Source organism: Pecten maximus, chromosome 7 (genome assembly GCF_902652985.1).
Source record: "Pecten maximus chromosome 7, xPecMax1.1, whole genome shotgun sequence".
NCBI classification, from domain to species: Eukaryota; Metazoa; Mollusca; class Bivalvia; order Pectinida; family Pectinidae; genus Pecten; species Pecten maximus.
In genome coordinates, this window is record NC_047021.1 from 3,801,164 (window position 1) to 3,818,397 (window position 17,234).

A 17,234-nucleotide genomic window follows, 5' to 3' on the forward strand; every position below is an offset into this window, starting at 1 on the left:
GTACATTAACATGTAACGAGCGTTGGGAATTAATATATACTATAAAATACATCCACACAGTGATGCGGCCAGAGTGTGATGAGCATACCAAACGTTTCTCCTCTCGGAATGTTACATTGGAGGCAACCTTCATTACACTTCTCCATTCTACAACAGTCTTATATTAAGTGTCTGTTTAAAACCTGGTTCCTGGCTCCTCATCAGCATTTACTGCAGGCCTCTTCAAACATTCTCACATGTTGGCATAGTTGGAGAGTTGATGGCTGAAGACTTGTTTTATTAGTATTCCTGGTTTGTCAGTCTAGCACTGTACAGCATTTGTGGAAACAAATCAAAATACGCTGGTTTGTTACAATAATTGAATAGTAAGTTTTGTTTCCTCTTTGTGGAAGGTTGCGGATGTAGCATGTGTGCCGGAATATCTATCAGCTCTAAAACATGGAAATGTCGGAATCCCAAAGGAAACATTGGCGACATGAATTCTGGAGCGTCTTGAATTAACAGAAATTTTGAGATTTAAAGAATAAATGCATCTTCAATGACTTGACGTGAGTTACGTTTAACGCTGATGTGTAAGAAAGACGTCGTTACCAGTTTTTGGGAACATTACCAATAATTGTATTTCCGATGATACATTAGACTGTTGTGTGTTACGTGAAATACGTGCATATCTCCATGGTTTTGTGTAAAAACTAGAAATGTGGTGCGTACTTGCGCGTGCCTTTTGATGCGGTAAGATACGATTGTGAAGAGTTAACGGTCAGTTAACCGCCATTTCTGTTTCTCATTATAACAGGACGATAACAACTCTGGAACAAGCCAGTGATAACTAACGTTTAATGGCAGACTAGCTGTTTATATAAATTCCCGTAAATCAAGCTTTTCTCCGTAAAATTGTATATACCTTAGCAACATTTCTTGCTGAGCACGTGGAATCGGCCGTTACGTTTTTATACATGAGATGATGGTGTTAGAAGCTGTGGTATAAACCTGCCGGAGATAAGTACATTATAAGACGTTTGTCTGTGAGATAGGAGCCATCGCCGCGATAGTTACATACACTGATGTAAACTGATAAGGAGAGATGACATAGGCCTGCTGTCGACAGTCCGGAATGTTTGGTGGAGAGACTGGGACAACTCGTCCGTAGTGTCCTCCTGTCGACAGTCCGGAATGTTTGGTGGAGAGACAATTCGTCCATCATTTCCTGTTATCACAATTGTTCGTTCACCTGGTGCTGCATTGTCCCTAAGTCATATTGAAGTCTTTGACAGCCGGATTTATAAAAACTTAATCCCAGTACTGACTATACACTGACCATGTGCTGCAAAGTTTAAGGTTTTATAACCGATTTGGAAATATCGACACTTTCATGTGCAGTTGTTGTTTTTTCTGGATGATTACGAATGTAAATTGGAATTTACAACAATTTGACAACAGAACGGAGACGTGAATTTTCGATAATTCGACCTTTATTGAATTGATGTAGAAATAAGAATGTTTCCTGATTGTCAGTCCAGCTTACTACCGTGAGTTAGACACATCGGACAGGCAGTCCCTGCTCGTCGTGGTCCACTTACATCACAAAGATGGAATATCGATGAATGATACACACGGGGCACCTCGTGTATTGGCCAGGCTCGGTATAGCTTTCTACCAAAGTATTAAACTGTTGAGGAGTGATTAGCGTTTATCTGCCGACCGGGAATAATAGGAAAAGTGGGGATTTAGTCATCCTGGAATCAGCGGTAGTCTTGGAATATCCCAAACTGGCGGCTTTGCATAAATGATGGAAGCCACACCATTTATTGAATGTTAGTTATTTCAAAATAGGATAAAAAATCGTGAGTCACATTTAACAATGTAATTCTGCAGGAATTCGGCGTGACGTCATCACTACTTGATTATATACAATATGTGTTCAATCCTCGTGAACGTCAAACGGAGTCTGTTCGGAGGGTCATCGTACAACTGTCGTCGTCACGAGGCAGCTTGGTCCGGCAGCTGGGGATTCGAGGATGGCAGCGACGATGAAGGTGATGAGTCGTCAGATTATAATGATATATATTTAGTTTTTGATGTCGTACTTAATTGTTTTGTTCGCTCAAAATTACAATCTATTGTGAAAGTCAGAGAGTCCTAAGGTTAAACACATACTTCCATTTTACGAGCAAACTTGATTATTTTTTATTGTACTAGAAACACTTAACATTTGAAGTGTACACTAAATGCACTGTTGTACGTATATGCTGTTCCGTGTGAATGGTAAATAATAAATAGCGTGGTACGAGATCAATAAGTACTCGGCCTACAGGACGGATCTGCCAAAGTGTTGTCATTGAGAATGTATTATATATATATACAGCAAAGTATACGTAACACAATAACAACATATCTAGTGTGTACTGATGGACTAACACAGCCCGGGCGATGCTCCCGTTCTGCTGAATGATGACATGTATATGTGTATATGTGGGTAAGATTCGATAGAAACGTAAGCTGTTGATATCGTGGGCGAGCAGGCGTATCAGACAAAACGTGTAAAATGTAATTACTGGTTCTCGGTCCTAACACCAGACCCATTCTGGAATTAATATTAAACTGATATAAAGATGATGTACTTAAGATAATATTTTATCTGTTAAAAGGCGGTGTCCCAGATAAACCACAAACATCTGGACCGGCCTGCCCATCTCTCCACTTATTAGTGATGAGTTGAATCTGACTAACAGCCAGTTATCATGCAACAGACCAGTCAATCACATACTCTGGTACAGCTGCTGAGAGTCGCCCAACCGTGACGGCCACAGAAACGTTTTACTTAGACGTCCGAGATTCCCCTCGCGATAATAAGATGATAGATTTTCCTATTGTGATGGACAGACCTGTTACATGTGTACAAAACAATAGAGGCCCGGGTACCTTCGTCATGAATAAATTGTCTAAACCGAAGACGCCATTTCCAGTTGTTGCCTGCTTCCGTTTTTATTGCTCTCGGTGCAGATATGGTCGACATCAAGTATGGCCTAATAGTGTCACATTTGTTGTATCTCTCCTACACGTTGTTATTGCATTCTGTATATAAGCCTATGTTGATGACAATATTGGCGTCATACAGACCCTAACCTAATGGCGCCCCTTATTGACATCATACAGACCCTAACCTAATGGCGCCCCTTATTGACATCATACAGACCCTAACCTAATGGCGCCCCTTATTGACATCATACAGACCCTAACCCTAATGGCGCCCCTTATTGACATCATACAGATCCTAACCCTAATGGCGCCCCTTATTGACATCATACAGATCCTAACCCTAAGCTTTGTTGTTGATGACATGATTTATGGCGCCCCTTATTGACATCATACAGATCCTAACCCTAAGCTTTGTTGTTGATGACATGATTTATGGCGCCCCTTATTGACATCATACATACCCTAACCTAATGGCGCCCCTTATTGACATCATACAGATCCTAACCCTAAGCTTTGTTGTTGATGACATTATTTATGGCGCCCCTTATTGACATCATACAGATCCTAACCCTAATGGCGCCCCTTATTGACATCATACAGATCCTAACCCTAAGCTTTGTTGTTGATGACATTATTTATGGCGCCCCATATTGACATCAAACGTATCCTAGACGTAAGCTTTGTTGTTTGTGTCATCATTATTGGCACCTCTTTTTGATGCCACACATATCCTAACCGTAAGCTTTGTTGTTGATGATTGGCGCCCCCTGTTGGCGTCATTCATTTTTCAATTGCAAGCTTATTTGTCTTGAATAAAGTAATTAGATTGCGTCATGTATTGGCGTCACACGAATTATGAACGGCGTTATTTACCCGTAACCTAGCTTATTGGCGTCATGCAGAAGTACGTCTGAACCAATGGTGGTAGCGGAGCTTGCTGCTTACCATAGAATGTGTAGCAGTGGTAATGTCTGTTTATATATTTAACTCTAAAGAGGAACTAAGGCCACTTTCATACAAAAACCCATCACGTACTCTAGTGCTTACGACGGGAACAAAACGAAATAGAAATACAGAGCTGGAACAAAACGAAATAGAAATACAGCGCTGTACTTTGATTTATTACTCGATCTTAAGATGGGCGTACCTGTTCTTCCTTTTACCAATAATTAAGAGGGCGTGTGGAATTACTGGAATTAAAACGTTATAGGCATGGTGGGATACATATCGTTATAACACGATCATAACCCAGTACACAGCTGGGGTCAATTGGTACTATTAATTAAAATCCAGTGGAGACTGGCTGAGAGGTGATTATCGTGAAATACCAAAAGATCTCATAATACACGGCATGTAGAAGTATTTATTATATAGGAATATTAAATTTAGTCTACTAGATCACTTAATCTTGCTGTAACTGAGCATACCTTGGTCTTCCATATATCTATCACATGTATCTAGAACCGAACTGTGTCCTAATTAAAGAACCGCAATGTGTCCTGATTAGAGAACCGCAAAGTGTCAACAATGTGTCCTGATTAGAGAACCGCAATGTGTCCTGATTAGAGAACCGCAATGTGTCCTGATTAGGTAACCGCAATGTGTCCTGATTAGGTAACCGCAATGTGTCCTGATTAGGTAACCGCGATGTGTCATGATTAGAGAACCGCAATGTGTCCTGATTAGAGAACCGCAATGTGTCCTGATTAGAGAACCGAAATGTGTCCTGATTAGGTAACCGCAATGTGTCCTGATTCGGTAACCGCAATGTGCCCTGATTAGGGAACCGCAATGTGCCCTGATTGGGTAACCGCAATGTTCCCTGATTAGGGAACCGCAATGTGCCCTGATTAGGGAACCGTTATGTGTCCTGATTATAGAACCGTTATGTGTCCTGATTAGAGAACCGCGATGTGTCCTGATTAGAGAACCGTTATGTGTCCTGATTATAGAACCGTTATGTGTCCTGATTAGAGAACCGCGATGTGTCCTGATTATAGAACCGTTATGTGTCCTGATTAGAGAACCGCAATGTGTCCTGATTAGAGAACCGCAATATGTCCTGATTCGGTAACCGCAATGTGTCCTTATTAGAGAACCGCAATATGTCCTGATTAGAGAACCGCAATTTGTCCTGATTATAGAACCGCAATGTGTCCTTATTAGAGAACCGCAATGTGTCCTGATTAGGTAACCGCAATGTGTCCTGATTAGGTAACCGCAATGTGTCCTGATTAGGTAACCGCAATGTGTTCTGATTAGAGAACCGCAATGTGTCCTGATTAGAGAACCGCAATGTGTCCTGATTAGAGAACCGCGATGTGTCCTGATTAGAGAACCGCGATGTGTCCTGATTCGGTAACCGCAATGTGTCCTGATTCGGTAACCGCAATGTGTCCTGATTAGAGAACCGCGATGTGTCATGATAGAGAACCGCGATGTGTCCTGATTCGGTAACCGCAATGTGTCCTGATTAGAGAACCGCAATGTGTCCTGATTAGAGAACCGCGATGTGTCATGATTAGAGAACCGCGATGTGTCCTGATTCTGTAACCGCAATGTGTCCTGATTAGAGAACCGCGATGTGTCCTTATTAGAAAAATGGTGTAAGTATACGAGATAAAAGAATGAAAACCCTGGTGTACCAGTACCTGTTACTGTCGTGTGGTGATGTACATATTATACGACTATAAATGTTCTATTTGTCTTCTTTCTCTCAAGAAAGCAAACTCTTCACGAATAAAGCAGGTCTGATCTCATGCACCATTCTGATTCTGGTGACGATAATAACAGTTGCAACATTAGACGGCGTTGGAAGATTTTGATGGTGACATGTTGTGTGGGGCTCATGTTGGAGAGGAGACTCGCTTTGATACACATCTGAAAGGTTTTATCTGCGCAAAACGTTTATCATTTCGCACTGCTGTAAAGTTAATATCACAACTGTTATCTCAGCTGCTGAAGATGACACATTGGTGTGAACTATGACCTGTACTACCTCTCCACAGAAGTTAGGTTCGGTTTAATTAAATCTCAAAATATAACGCATTACGCGAATACCATGGCTGTGCAGTGTCGCGTAATATACTCAAAGCAAACACGTAACCATCACTGATATCGCCTTGTGTGTATTGATGACCTCGAAATCAATCGGTATAGTGATGTGCTGTATACATTTGATAGGAGGTTTTAGTAAACATAACGACAATTTAAAATACAATTCATTAATTTCGAAATCTTAAATGGCAGTCATGTAAATTATTGAAAAGAGATTATGAGAATAATTTTTATATGAAAACGTAAAATTATGACGAAGACCACAGTGTAGAGTCAACATGAACACTGTTATGGTTGAATGCACCACATACCAAAGTGTAGGGTCAACATAGACACTGTTATGGTTGAATGCATCACAGACCACAGTGAAGGGTCAACATGAACACTGTTATGGTTGAATGCACCACAGACCACAGTGAAGGGTCAACATGAACACTGTTATGGTTGAATGCATCACAGACCACAGTGAAGGGTCAACATGAACACTGTTATGGTTGAATGCACCACAGACCACAGTGAAGGGTCAACATGAACACTGTTATGGTTGAATGCACCACAGACCACAGTGTAGAGTCAACATGAACACTGTTATGGTTGAATGCACCACAAACCACAGTGTAGAGTCAACATGAACACTGTTATGGTTGAATGCACCACAGACCACAGTGTAGAGTCAACATGAACACTTATGACAAACATGGCTATGGTGTCATTATATGGATCTCCATGTTTGTCAGACATGGCTCATACTTACTGCACGTGTATTTCCAGATGTAGCCATTACATGACGGGGTCTATACCAAACCGGCTTAGTCAGTCACAGGTCTGTTTGTGATTTAAATAACAGCTGTATGCAAAATCACGCAACATCATGTTATCTACTGAATATACATGTTAACATCTCTGCGTTATGTGTATATCATCTGCACAATACGTGATCATTCTTATATGTGTAGTATATTTGTATTTTGTAAAGAGACTCCAATATTTTGATCAATAGTTTAAGGTTATGCCTTTTAAATGTTTGGATATCGATATATTTATATTTGTAACTAAACTGTACTGCACCAAATGCTATTGTGGTTAATCATTGTGGTATACCCACAATAAATGGTCCCTCCCAACACACAAATCATGACTGGTATCGTGTCAGTACCAGCATCGGCTGTTCACGACCTATTGTTGATTTGTATATGAGTGGAGCTGAATGGAGCAGGAATATAATAATCAATGGTCTAATCGTAAAGACAAAACATTATAATGAAGCATTCTCATACAGTATATTAAAGTACGGCGTGAATCACGCACATGCAAAATGGTGCCTTGATTGGCTTGTCGTATTCATGTTCATTTGAATAGAGGCGAAGTGGAGCCTTGCCGTGGGGCCCAGCAATACTGGTCCCGAGACGTGTTGTCTTAGACACTGGGCTTGTTGCACCTCCTGAGTTACGTTCTGTATTAACTGCCAATCATACATTATTACTAGAGTATCTTTGCTCTCGATCCTTTGTTTAGATGAAAGAATGCAATGTAGTTGATCGATAGATGTATTACGTAGCAGACACGTATCGTTACAGAACATGTAAAGGCTCAAATGGATACTGTGTAACGAAGTGATTTCGTGGACTGATATATTCGCGATTTTATCCGAAGATCGCATGAAATAGTGTGGCCATGAACTTTCGACTTTCCACTGTATCACCAAATGAAAATTAAACAATCAACCTTACTACCATAATGCCAACTGCTGTCAAAGCGCGGCCATTCATTGACGTCATAATTACACAGAGTCATGTCGTAGTGTTCTGGGCTATTATTAGATATTTCATGGCGTTTGATATTACGTGTAACTGCGAGGAAAGGCAACAGAACTGTTACAGATCTCGCTGATAGCATCAGAAAGCGTGAGCTCGTCGAGTGAAGACGAGCTACAAATGTCTGTTCATGTAGATTGTCGATATGGATTACGAAGTTGGTTTATCGAAGTATTTCAGTCCACAAATTCTATATTACTCGATTGCTGCCCAAAGTGATTTGGTACCACTTTCTAATCAGCAAGTGGCTGATACGGTTAGAGGGAGAAATGGCGGTGTCAAGACAGCACAGATAGGAGGATCAAGATAGCCGTATCTTGCAGAAATGTTTTACGGTTGTGTAATATCTGTTACCAGAATATACGACCTTTTCCCATTAGGGTGGGAGATGAGTTTGTACGGATTAAAAGCTAAGTGCGATATTTTAGTATTTAGGCGACAAATCATGTGGTGTTTTACAGCTGTATCTGAATTTTCTCCTCCGTTACACGACACACACCTTTCTCTTTATCTGCATTTGAAAGTATACTTGTAACAGAACTGTAAAACACACACACCTCAAACAACCACCCACCCCCACCCCCCCCCCCCCCCCCCCCTCCCCACACACACACACACACACACACACACACACACACACACACACACACACACACACACACACACACACACATATATACCATATATATGTATATATAATATCACTTTACAAAAACTATTTGGTATGGGCGTAACCTTTCACAACATTTGACGGAGCGCTTATGTAAAGCGTTCCGGAAGAGGTAATTAATTCTAGATTGTGTAGACTATTTCCCCCGAAATTCTGGACAGAAATCCTGGACTATGTAGTCAATTAAGTGAGATTTTGTCCGAGAGAGCACGGGATCTCTAGGCCTGGGACCAGTCCCGGGTTTGTACATTGCCCGGTAGTCTGTGTAGTGTTGTTGTACTGGCAAGTATGTGTCGGACATGCCAGATACAAAGACAACTTATTTAGGAGTTTAACCAGGTGTAGCTACACGGATGTGCTGTGTCATAGACAATATGACGTAATAATGAATAAAGATGGCACACATATAATAAATACACGAATTACTAATTTGTAAATCAATCGAAGAAGCGGTAAAGATTTTGTATCTATCTCTCTAAATCTAAGGTTTCTAACCCAGAAATACAACAGCAGTCTTGAGATATCCATTCTACATTGCAATTATGTTCCAGGTATATAATGGTTGAGATAACTTTGTTAATTTAAAATAAAACATCCCTAAATCTCAGAGTCACTTGACCATAAATTCTGGATGATAATCCGTAAATGAAGGCTGTGTTGAGCTGTCCGTTATGTAATCTGACTAAATACCAACTTTTGTTGAAGTTGGACTTTTTGAGCTACGGGTCTAAACGGAAAACTTAAAAGTAAAATGTTGACGACACCACAGCCGCCGCTGAAGAAGAGAGAAATAAACACACATACCCCTGTCCTACCTCCATTTATACGGTCATTTCACTGTTTACTTAGTATATGTAGACAATGATGATTACTGATTGAATGCTCATATATTAGAGATAAGTTTGTAATACCAAGGTTGTAGGCATGATATAATATTCATCTAATCATCACATAATTAATGTTTTTTTAGTATTCGATTATTGATTTTCCTCTTTTTATTCTTTCAGATTCCGAAAGCCCGAATTCCCCGCCTTGGAAATTTTGGAGGAAGTTTAGTTTACGCCGTAAACGGGATCAGAAGTTTGACTGGGGCCAGAACGACTCTACGGACGGTTCCCCAGGGGACAGAGATAAGTCCTTGTTCCGGAGGAGTAATAGTTTAAAACCACCCCCTAAACCTCCCCGCCTATTCATCTTCCGGTCGTCATCTATCAGCACCCCACGAAACTCAGCTGTGATTAGTGGATCGTCAGACCGGAACTCCTACGTCATGTCCCAAGCGTATCAAAACAACCGTGGTAAAGATGGCAACATACCGACTGCGCATGTCGCTCCTGTGAGGAAGGAGAATGGCTTGAGTTCCAATACTGCAGAGAAGAAGAAAATGTCTGAAAATAATAACATTGAAATCAGCAAACCTGTGTTACAGAAAACAACAGTTAGTAAATTAGATTCGGAAATTTCTAGCCTTAACTCAAGTTTAACTACAGGTAAAATCAAAATAGTGACCCCAGACCTCACTCCTCGCCGAACGCTCACGCGCAGGAAGAAGTCGACAGGGTCTGTTGAAAACGAGCGACACAGAGTGATTTTACAAAGTGCTTCTGAACTAATTTGTCAAAAACTGGATCCTTCTGAATTGCTGGATGATCTTCATGCAAAACAGGTGATATCTTCCGTTGACATACAAGCGTTCCGGGGTCACCCGGACAGACGACTTGTGTGTGAAAGTATGATCCATGTCATGACCGACGGAAAGCCCAAACAGTTTGACTCGTTCTGTGACATACTCCGGGCCAGTGACGCTTACCACGATATAGCTTTGATTATGGACGCTATGAGTGATGTATACAGCGTCATAGGCGACATTCCGTGTCCCCTGGTGGAGGACACCAGTACTGCTGTAGAGGAAGAGAAGACAATCAACTTTGATGTCGGATACTACAATTGTGACACGGAGATCATGACGCCTGTAATACAGCTAGAGAGAGCGAGAGGTGACAGCAAGCGTTTCTCACGGGACTCAACTTTCTACAAACGGTGTTCACGGCTGTCTTACCACTCAATCACGTCAGCGGATGCTCTTAAACTGGATGACGACATGCAAATCACTGGGACGCTTGTCATTACCGTTTGTATTTCCGGATACTCCCTCCATGGCGAGAGGTCTAAAGCGACTGGCAGAAATGCTCGTCAAACATTCGTGCATACTGGAATTACACATAGGTAAAACGCAAATGTCGGGAAAAGACATTGGTTTCCTATCGGAGCCTTTACAGTCGTCTCCTCACCTTTCTGTGCTGGACTTACGCCTTAACTCTATCGGTAACGAAGGTGCTAAAATGCTGGCTTCCGCCTTAAACAAAAACACCAGCATACGACAGCTGAATCTATCATCGACCGGGGTAGACAGTGAGGGCTGTAAACACCTAGGCGAGGCCCTAAAGCACAACCCCGGGGTGACGGATCTAGACATGAGCTTTCTAGACATCGCTGACAGCGGATGTATCAGTTTGGGAAATATGCTCAAACAAAACAAATCGCTAAAAAAGCTGCGACTGCGCAGTGCGAACATTTCTTGGATAGGGTGTGGGATATTATTTGAAGGTGTTCAACAGAGTCGCACTCTTACAGAATTAGATCTAAGTCGGAACTTTATTGGTGATGACGGAATGGAAATGATGTGTCGTCACCTCAATGATAAGTCCACTTTGGTGGATCTTAATTTAGAGAACTGTGGCATCACTTCTGGTGGATGTGCGATGCTTTCTGACGTCATTTTGATGAACAAAACATTGCATCATTTGGACCTTAGTGTAAATTTTATTGCTGACGCTGGTATTTTAAAGATATCCAATGCTTTAGAACGGAATAAGTCAATCAAAACTCTCGGCCTTAATATGTGTGGGATTACAAATGACGGATTTTCGAAAATTCTGGATATTTTGGAATGTAATCCTACGTTGACCTTGCTGAAATTATGTTATAATAGACTCGGTCGTGAACATACCAACCCATCAGCGACCTCTGACGATCTACGCTACCGTGTTCGTATTGTGACGTCATCAAATCCTAAACTGAAGCTGTTGCTCTGGGGAAATGCCTTTGACGAAGCTTGATGGATTTGATAACAATTCAGAATGCCTTTTATCAGGGAGTGAGAAATATTAACGCAAACATCTGCCGTTCGAAACTCATAATTGGTATCAAGACTAGTTTAGTTGAATTGTAAATTGGATAACTTGACCTCTCTCATTATTGCCGTTTTTTTCGAGTTATTGAGGTGTGTCATAGTTAAGAATGTCAGTATTTGTCAGAACCAGATATATTTAGCAGATATATACAGGTAACCATTCCACACGGTTTCGTTTTGGGTGTGGATGAGATTTGGCTGTGGATTAGATGTTACGTGTACCTTTAAACTGGTTCACTGATATTGGAAGCAAAACCACATTGTCGTTATGGGGGTAGACGCGTAGTCTCAAATCTTCAAAGCAAATTTCGGAACGGTTTGGGTGCTATTGAAGACTTGATGAAGTAAAGGGGCGTTTCCTTAATGCTCCGGAACCTAACATGTGTTCGCCCATTGTAGATAAAGTAAAATAGATCGTTCTTGCCAAGATTTTCTGTAATTATAATTATAACAACTCGGGGCAGCATTATCTCATTACTCTCATCCATCGTTATAAATAAGATCGTGTTCAGATTATAGATACTTAACATTCTAACATTCACGTACATTATAAATGAACGCTTCTACAAGTCCCTATTTACAAACAGGATTTAGATAAGCTTAAGATATTCTGCAGTACTATCTCAACACAGAACACCTGAAGATAGCGATGAGTTAAATTCTGATCAAACTCTGTATTGTCAGGATATCGTCCAGTCACTAAATAATCAGAAAGTTTAATTAACCAATGACAGACTGCCCGAGAAATTAACCAATCAAATTTTATCCAGACCATTGACCAATCACAGATTACCAGAGAACATTTACAAATCGAAATCTAACCAGACCATTGACCAATCACAGATTATCAGAGAACATTAACCAATCGAAATCTAACAAGACCATTGACCAATCACTGATTATCAGAGAACATTAACCAATCGAAATCTATCCAGACCATTGACCAATCACAGATTACCAGAGAACATTTACCGTTCAAAATCTATCCAGACCATTGACCAATCACAGATTGCCAGAGAGCATTTGCCAATCGAAATCTATCCAGACCATTGGCCAATCACAGATTGCCAGAGAACATTTACAAATCGAAATCTAACCAGACCATTGACCGATCACAGATTATCAGAGAACCTTTACCAATCGAAATATATCAGACCATTGACCAATCACAGATTGCCAGAGAACATTTACCAATTGAAATATATCCAGACCAGTCTATACCGAGAGCATAGACCAATCACAAACTATCCACAACATTGACCAATTATAGACTACTGAGAACACTGACCAATAAGAAACTAACTACACTACTGACCAATCACTATCCAGAATAGAATTGTGTGACTAAAACTTTGTCCTAAATTAACTAGTAATTACTTAATAATTAAGCAATACCTTTTGTTAATATCAATGCATTTTTATTATTAGCATGAAGTTAACTAAATGAATAGATGTTGTAATAGCTTGATTATTACTGATAAACATTATTCCCATGATAATAAAGTATACACTGAAAACTTGAAGAAAACAAATTTTAACTGCAATGACTTCCCCTTTGTATTTACCCTGTAAAATTAATACTTGCATGTGTTCGATTTTGGTACACTAGTACCCGTGTTACTAAAAGATAGTATTTCTGTCACTATAACCTATTAGTTTACTTGTACTTGTATACGTAAGTAGTGCTGTGTCCAATACCTTACGTATGTTATGTTGGTGCCCACACTCCAACACTCCCCAAAACCCCAACACTCCCACACTACCACACTCCCAACGTACCACATTACCACACTCCCACAATACCACATCCCATAGTACCACACTCACACAGTACCACACTTCCATAGTACCACACTCACACAGTACCACACTCCCATAGTACCACACTCACACAGTACCACACTCCCACAGTACTTCACTCCCACAATCCCACAATCCCACAATCCCACACTCCCACAGTACCACACTCCCTACCACACTCCCAGTCCACATTCCCACAGTACTACACTACTACACTTACACAGTACCACACTCCCACACTCCTACAATACCACAGTACGACACTCCCACAGTACTACACCCCCACAGTACCACACTCCTACAGTACCACACTCCTACAGTACCACACTCCTACAGTACCACACTCCCACAATACCACACTCCCACAATACCACACTCTCACAGTCCCACACTCCCACAATACCACACTCTCACAGTCCCACACTCCCACAATACCACACTCTCACAGTCCCACACTCCCACAATACCACACTCTCACAGTCCCACACTCCCACAATACCACACTCTCACAGTCCCACACTCCCACAGTCCCACACTCTCACAGTCCCACACTCCCACAGTACCAATGTCGCCTTCAGATGTACATTTCGTGTACAACAAAACATGGCAGCTGTATATTAAATACAATGTTACATGTTCACCAGGACAGCATGTTTTAAAACTATTTTGTAGCTCCTCATTGTTGGTCAGCAATGCTTATGGTATTATCGGCGCTAACTTTCATTTGTACAAAACGTCCTTAAAAACTGGCACCTAATGCCATATCTTGAGGCCTTCGAATCCACTAGTTCCGATCTGGATATGTTTTTTTTTTCCGTCATGACACATGACTCAATGTGCGCCACTTTGTAGCTATTACATGTCCACTAACTGGGAACTCTTCTGTATTGTTAGATATAATTCTAATAAGGTAAAACGAACCGCGTGGTAACATAAACATAGTAGTAACCAGCTTGATTCAAAAGAGATCTATCTATCAGCATCGTGATAGGGCTGTTCTTACGTCCAGAACCAATCAAATGATAAACCATGAGTCTCCACTTTTGTTGTGACATCCTCAAAGGAAAAGGTAAGTTAATCGAGCCCTTGGATCTGGAAGATGGAATGAATCATAACTAGGGGATTATCATGGTAGTCAAGGTCTGTTTGACGTACTGTCCCAGAAAAGCATGTGAAACGCATATGCGCAGTGTTTACGATATATGCCCCTGTCGAGTCGTCGGTTTTGTTGCTCATGAATCACAAGTCATGCTACGCATTGTAAATTGTATGTTTTTTAATTCCTGTCGTGTCTACAAGCTTGCTGATCGTACAGTTTCGTGTAGCTACAGTATAAACAGTAAATGAAGGACAGCTCTACTCAAGATTTCCATGTCTATACCAAACTGTAAGGTTTCCTTGGTTACCCAAACTGTAAGGTTTCCTTGGTTACCCAAACTGTAAGGTTTCCTTGGTTACCCAAACTGTAAGGTTTCCATGTCTACCCAAACTGTAAGGTTTCTATGTCTACCCAAACTGTAAGGTTTCCATGGTTACCCAAACTTTAAGGTTTCTATGTCTACCCAAACTGTAAGGTTCCCAGGGTTACCCAAACTGTAAGGTTTCCATGGTTACCCAAACTGTAGGGTTTCCATGTCTACCCAAACTGTAAGGTTTCCATGTCTACCCAAACTGTAAAGTTTCGATGTCTACCCAAACTGTTGGGTTTCCATGTCTACCCAAACTGTAGGGTTTCCATGTCTACCCAAACTGTTAGGTTTCCATGTCTATACCCAAACTGTAAGGTTTCATGTCTACCAAAACTGTAGGGTTTCCATGTCTTCCCAAACCAAACTGTAAGGTTTCCATGTCTACCCAAACTGTAGGGTTTCCATGTCTACCCAAACCAAACTTTAAGGTTCCCATGTCTACCCAAACTGTAAGGTTTCCATGTCTATACCCAAACTGTAAGGTTCCCATGTCTACCCAAACTGTAAGGTTTCCATGTTTATACCCAAACTGTAGGGTTTCCATGTCTACCCAAACTGTAAGGTTTCCATGGTTACCCAAACTGTAAGGTTCCCATGTCTACCCAAACTGTAAGGTTCCCATGTCTACCCAAACTGTAAGGTTTCCATGTCTACCCAAACTGTAAGGTTTCCTTGGTTACCCAAACTGTAAGGTTTCCATGTCTACCCAAACTGTAAGGTTTCCATGTCTACCCAAACTGTAAGGTTTCCTTGGTTACCCAAACTGTAAGGTTTCCTTGGTTACCCAAACTGTAAGGTTTCCTTGGTTACCCAAACTGTAAGGTTTCCATGTCTACCCAAACTGTAAGGTTTCCATGTCTACCCAAACTGTAAGGTTTCCATGTCTACCCAAGCTGTAAGGTTTCCATGTCTACCCAAACTGTAAGGTTTCCTTGGTTACCCAAACTGTAGGGTATCCATGTCTACCCAAACTGTAAGGTTTCCATGTCTACCCAAACTGTAAGGTTCCCATGTCTACCCAAACTGTAAGGTTTCCATGTCTACCCAAACTGTAAGGTTTCCTTGGTTACCCAAACTGTAAGGTTTCCATGTCTACCCAAACTGTAGGGTTTCCATGTCTATCCAAACTGTAAGGTTTCCATGTTTACCCAAACTGTAAGGTTTCCATGTCTACCCAAACTGTAAGGTTTCCATGTCTACCCAAACTGTAAGGTTTCCATGTCTACCCAAACTGTAAGGTTTCCTTGGTTACCCAAACTGTAAGGTTTCCATTGAAAACGATATAAAAACAAGTTATTGTTCTTATACCAGATATTTTAAAAATCGTTGTAAAACCGTGTACTGTTCATTGCATAAATGAATTATTTATTTGTATTTTAAGATTATTTAACATATTACTTGTGTAGCGGAGTTATATATTCATTCTGTCCAGTAATCATAACTTAATTCATTGAGACAAAGTTTCATATATAGCCAGACGCTCACGTCGTTTTTAATAAAAATGTTCAAACTTCTGATTGGTAGTGTCTTTTATCATACCAGCAAAGGTTCTAAAAGAGAATGTGGTAAAACAGCTGAAACATTTTGAATTGACTCCATGCCAATTGTCACAAAGTTTGTGGGGACTAGGCATTCGTTTGGACAAGGAGCTGATAGAAGAACATTCTTTAAAAATTCCCAAAAGCCTCGATGTGGATCATGAACTGCACGTCGTCGTATTATTGGATAACTTTTAATATGGTTATGGGTAAGATGTAGCCATCCGTCTCCCCGACGGTATCAAACAGCCTTGACCGATACTAGTGTCTGACGTACCTCGCGGATGGTGATAACGGTAACTGGCATGTGTAATAATGAATGATGTCCTGGCGTGTGATCACGAGCAGGAGCGCGTGTTTAGCCATTCCTACCTGGCAGTGATGTAATTCGCCTTGTCGGTGACGCACACTGTCGATAAGATATATCTGGAGATCTGGTATCGTCGTATTCTTGATTTCTACAGACAGACAATGTATTACACACAAGACGAACACACATTAACATATATACAGGTGTCTGAAACGGCACGGAAACCATGAACCAAGATTGTAACACACGTGAGTTACGTAATAAACATAAGAACAACTGCCAAATTACATACAGGTGTGAACCAACACGAGGCCGAAACACGTCAGTAATGGTGGTATTAGTGACACGGACATGAACCAATCAACATGATACAAGGGGGACGTACATAAATTAGTGTACAACGC

The 17,234-nt window shown here is 40.9% G+C and overlaps 1 protein-coding gene and 1 long non-coding RNA gene across 9 annotated transcripts; both read left to right on the forward strand.

The window, feature by feature from the left end:
• The first annotated feature begins 378 nt into the window (after positions 1-378).
• On the forward strand, positions 379-12,137 carry LOC117331369. Its single transcript, XM_033890061.1, is given in 3 exon segments — positions 379-2,036; positions 9,528-10,696; positions 10,698-12,137. Coding segments are annotated over 3 exon segments (2,232 nt in total). The 5' UTR covers positions 379-1,915; the 3' UTR covers positions 11,640-12,137.
• Positions 12,138-13,690: 1,553 nt separating this feature from the next.
• Positions 13,691-16,496, forward strand: LOC117331370. Of its 8 annotated transcripts, none has more exons than XR_004533512.1 (4): positions 13,691-15,087; positions 15,166-15,297; positions 15,354-15,436; positions 15,675-16,496. It is a non-coding gene; the product is annotated as an uncharacterized LOC117331370 (long non-coding RNA). The 8 variants fall into 8 exon arrangements; XR_004533514.1 differs by having other exon boundaries at positions 13,691-15,035; positions 15,114-15,297; XR_004533513.1 differs by having other exon boundaries at positions 13,691-14,905; positions 14,984-15,297.
• Positions 16,497-17,234: the final 738 nt, after the last annotated feature.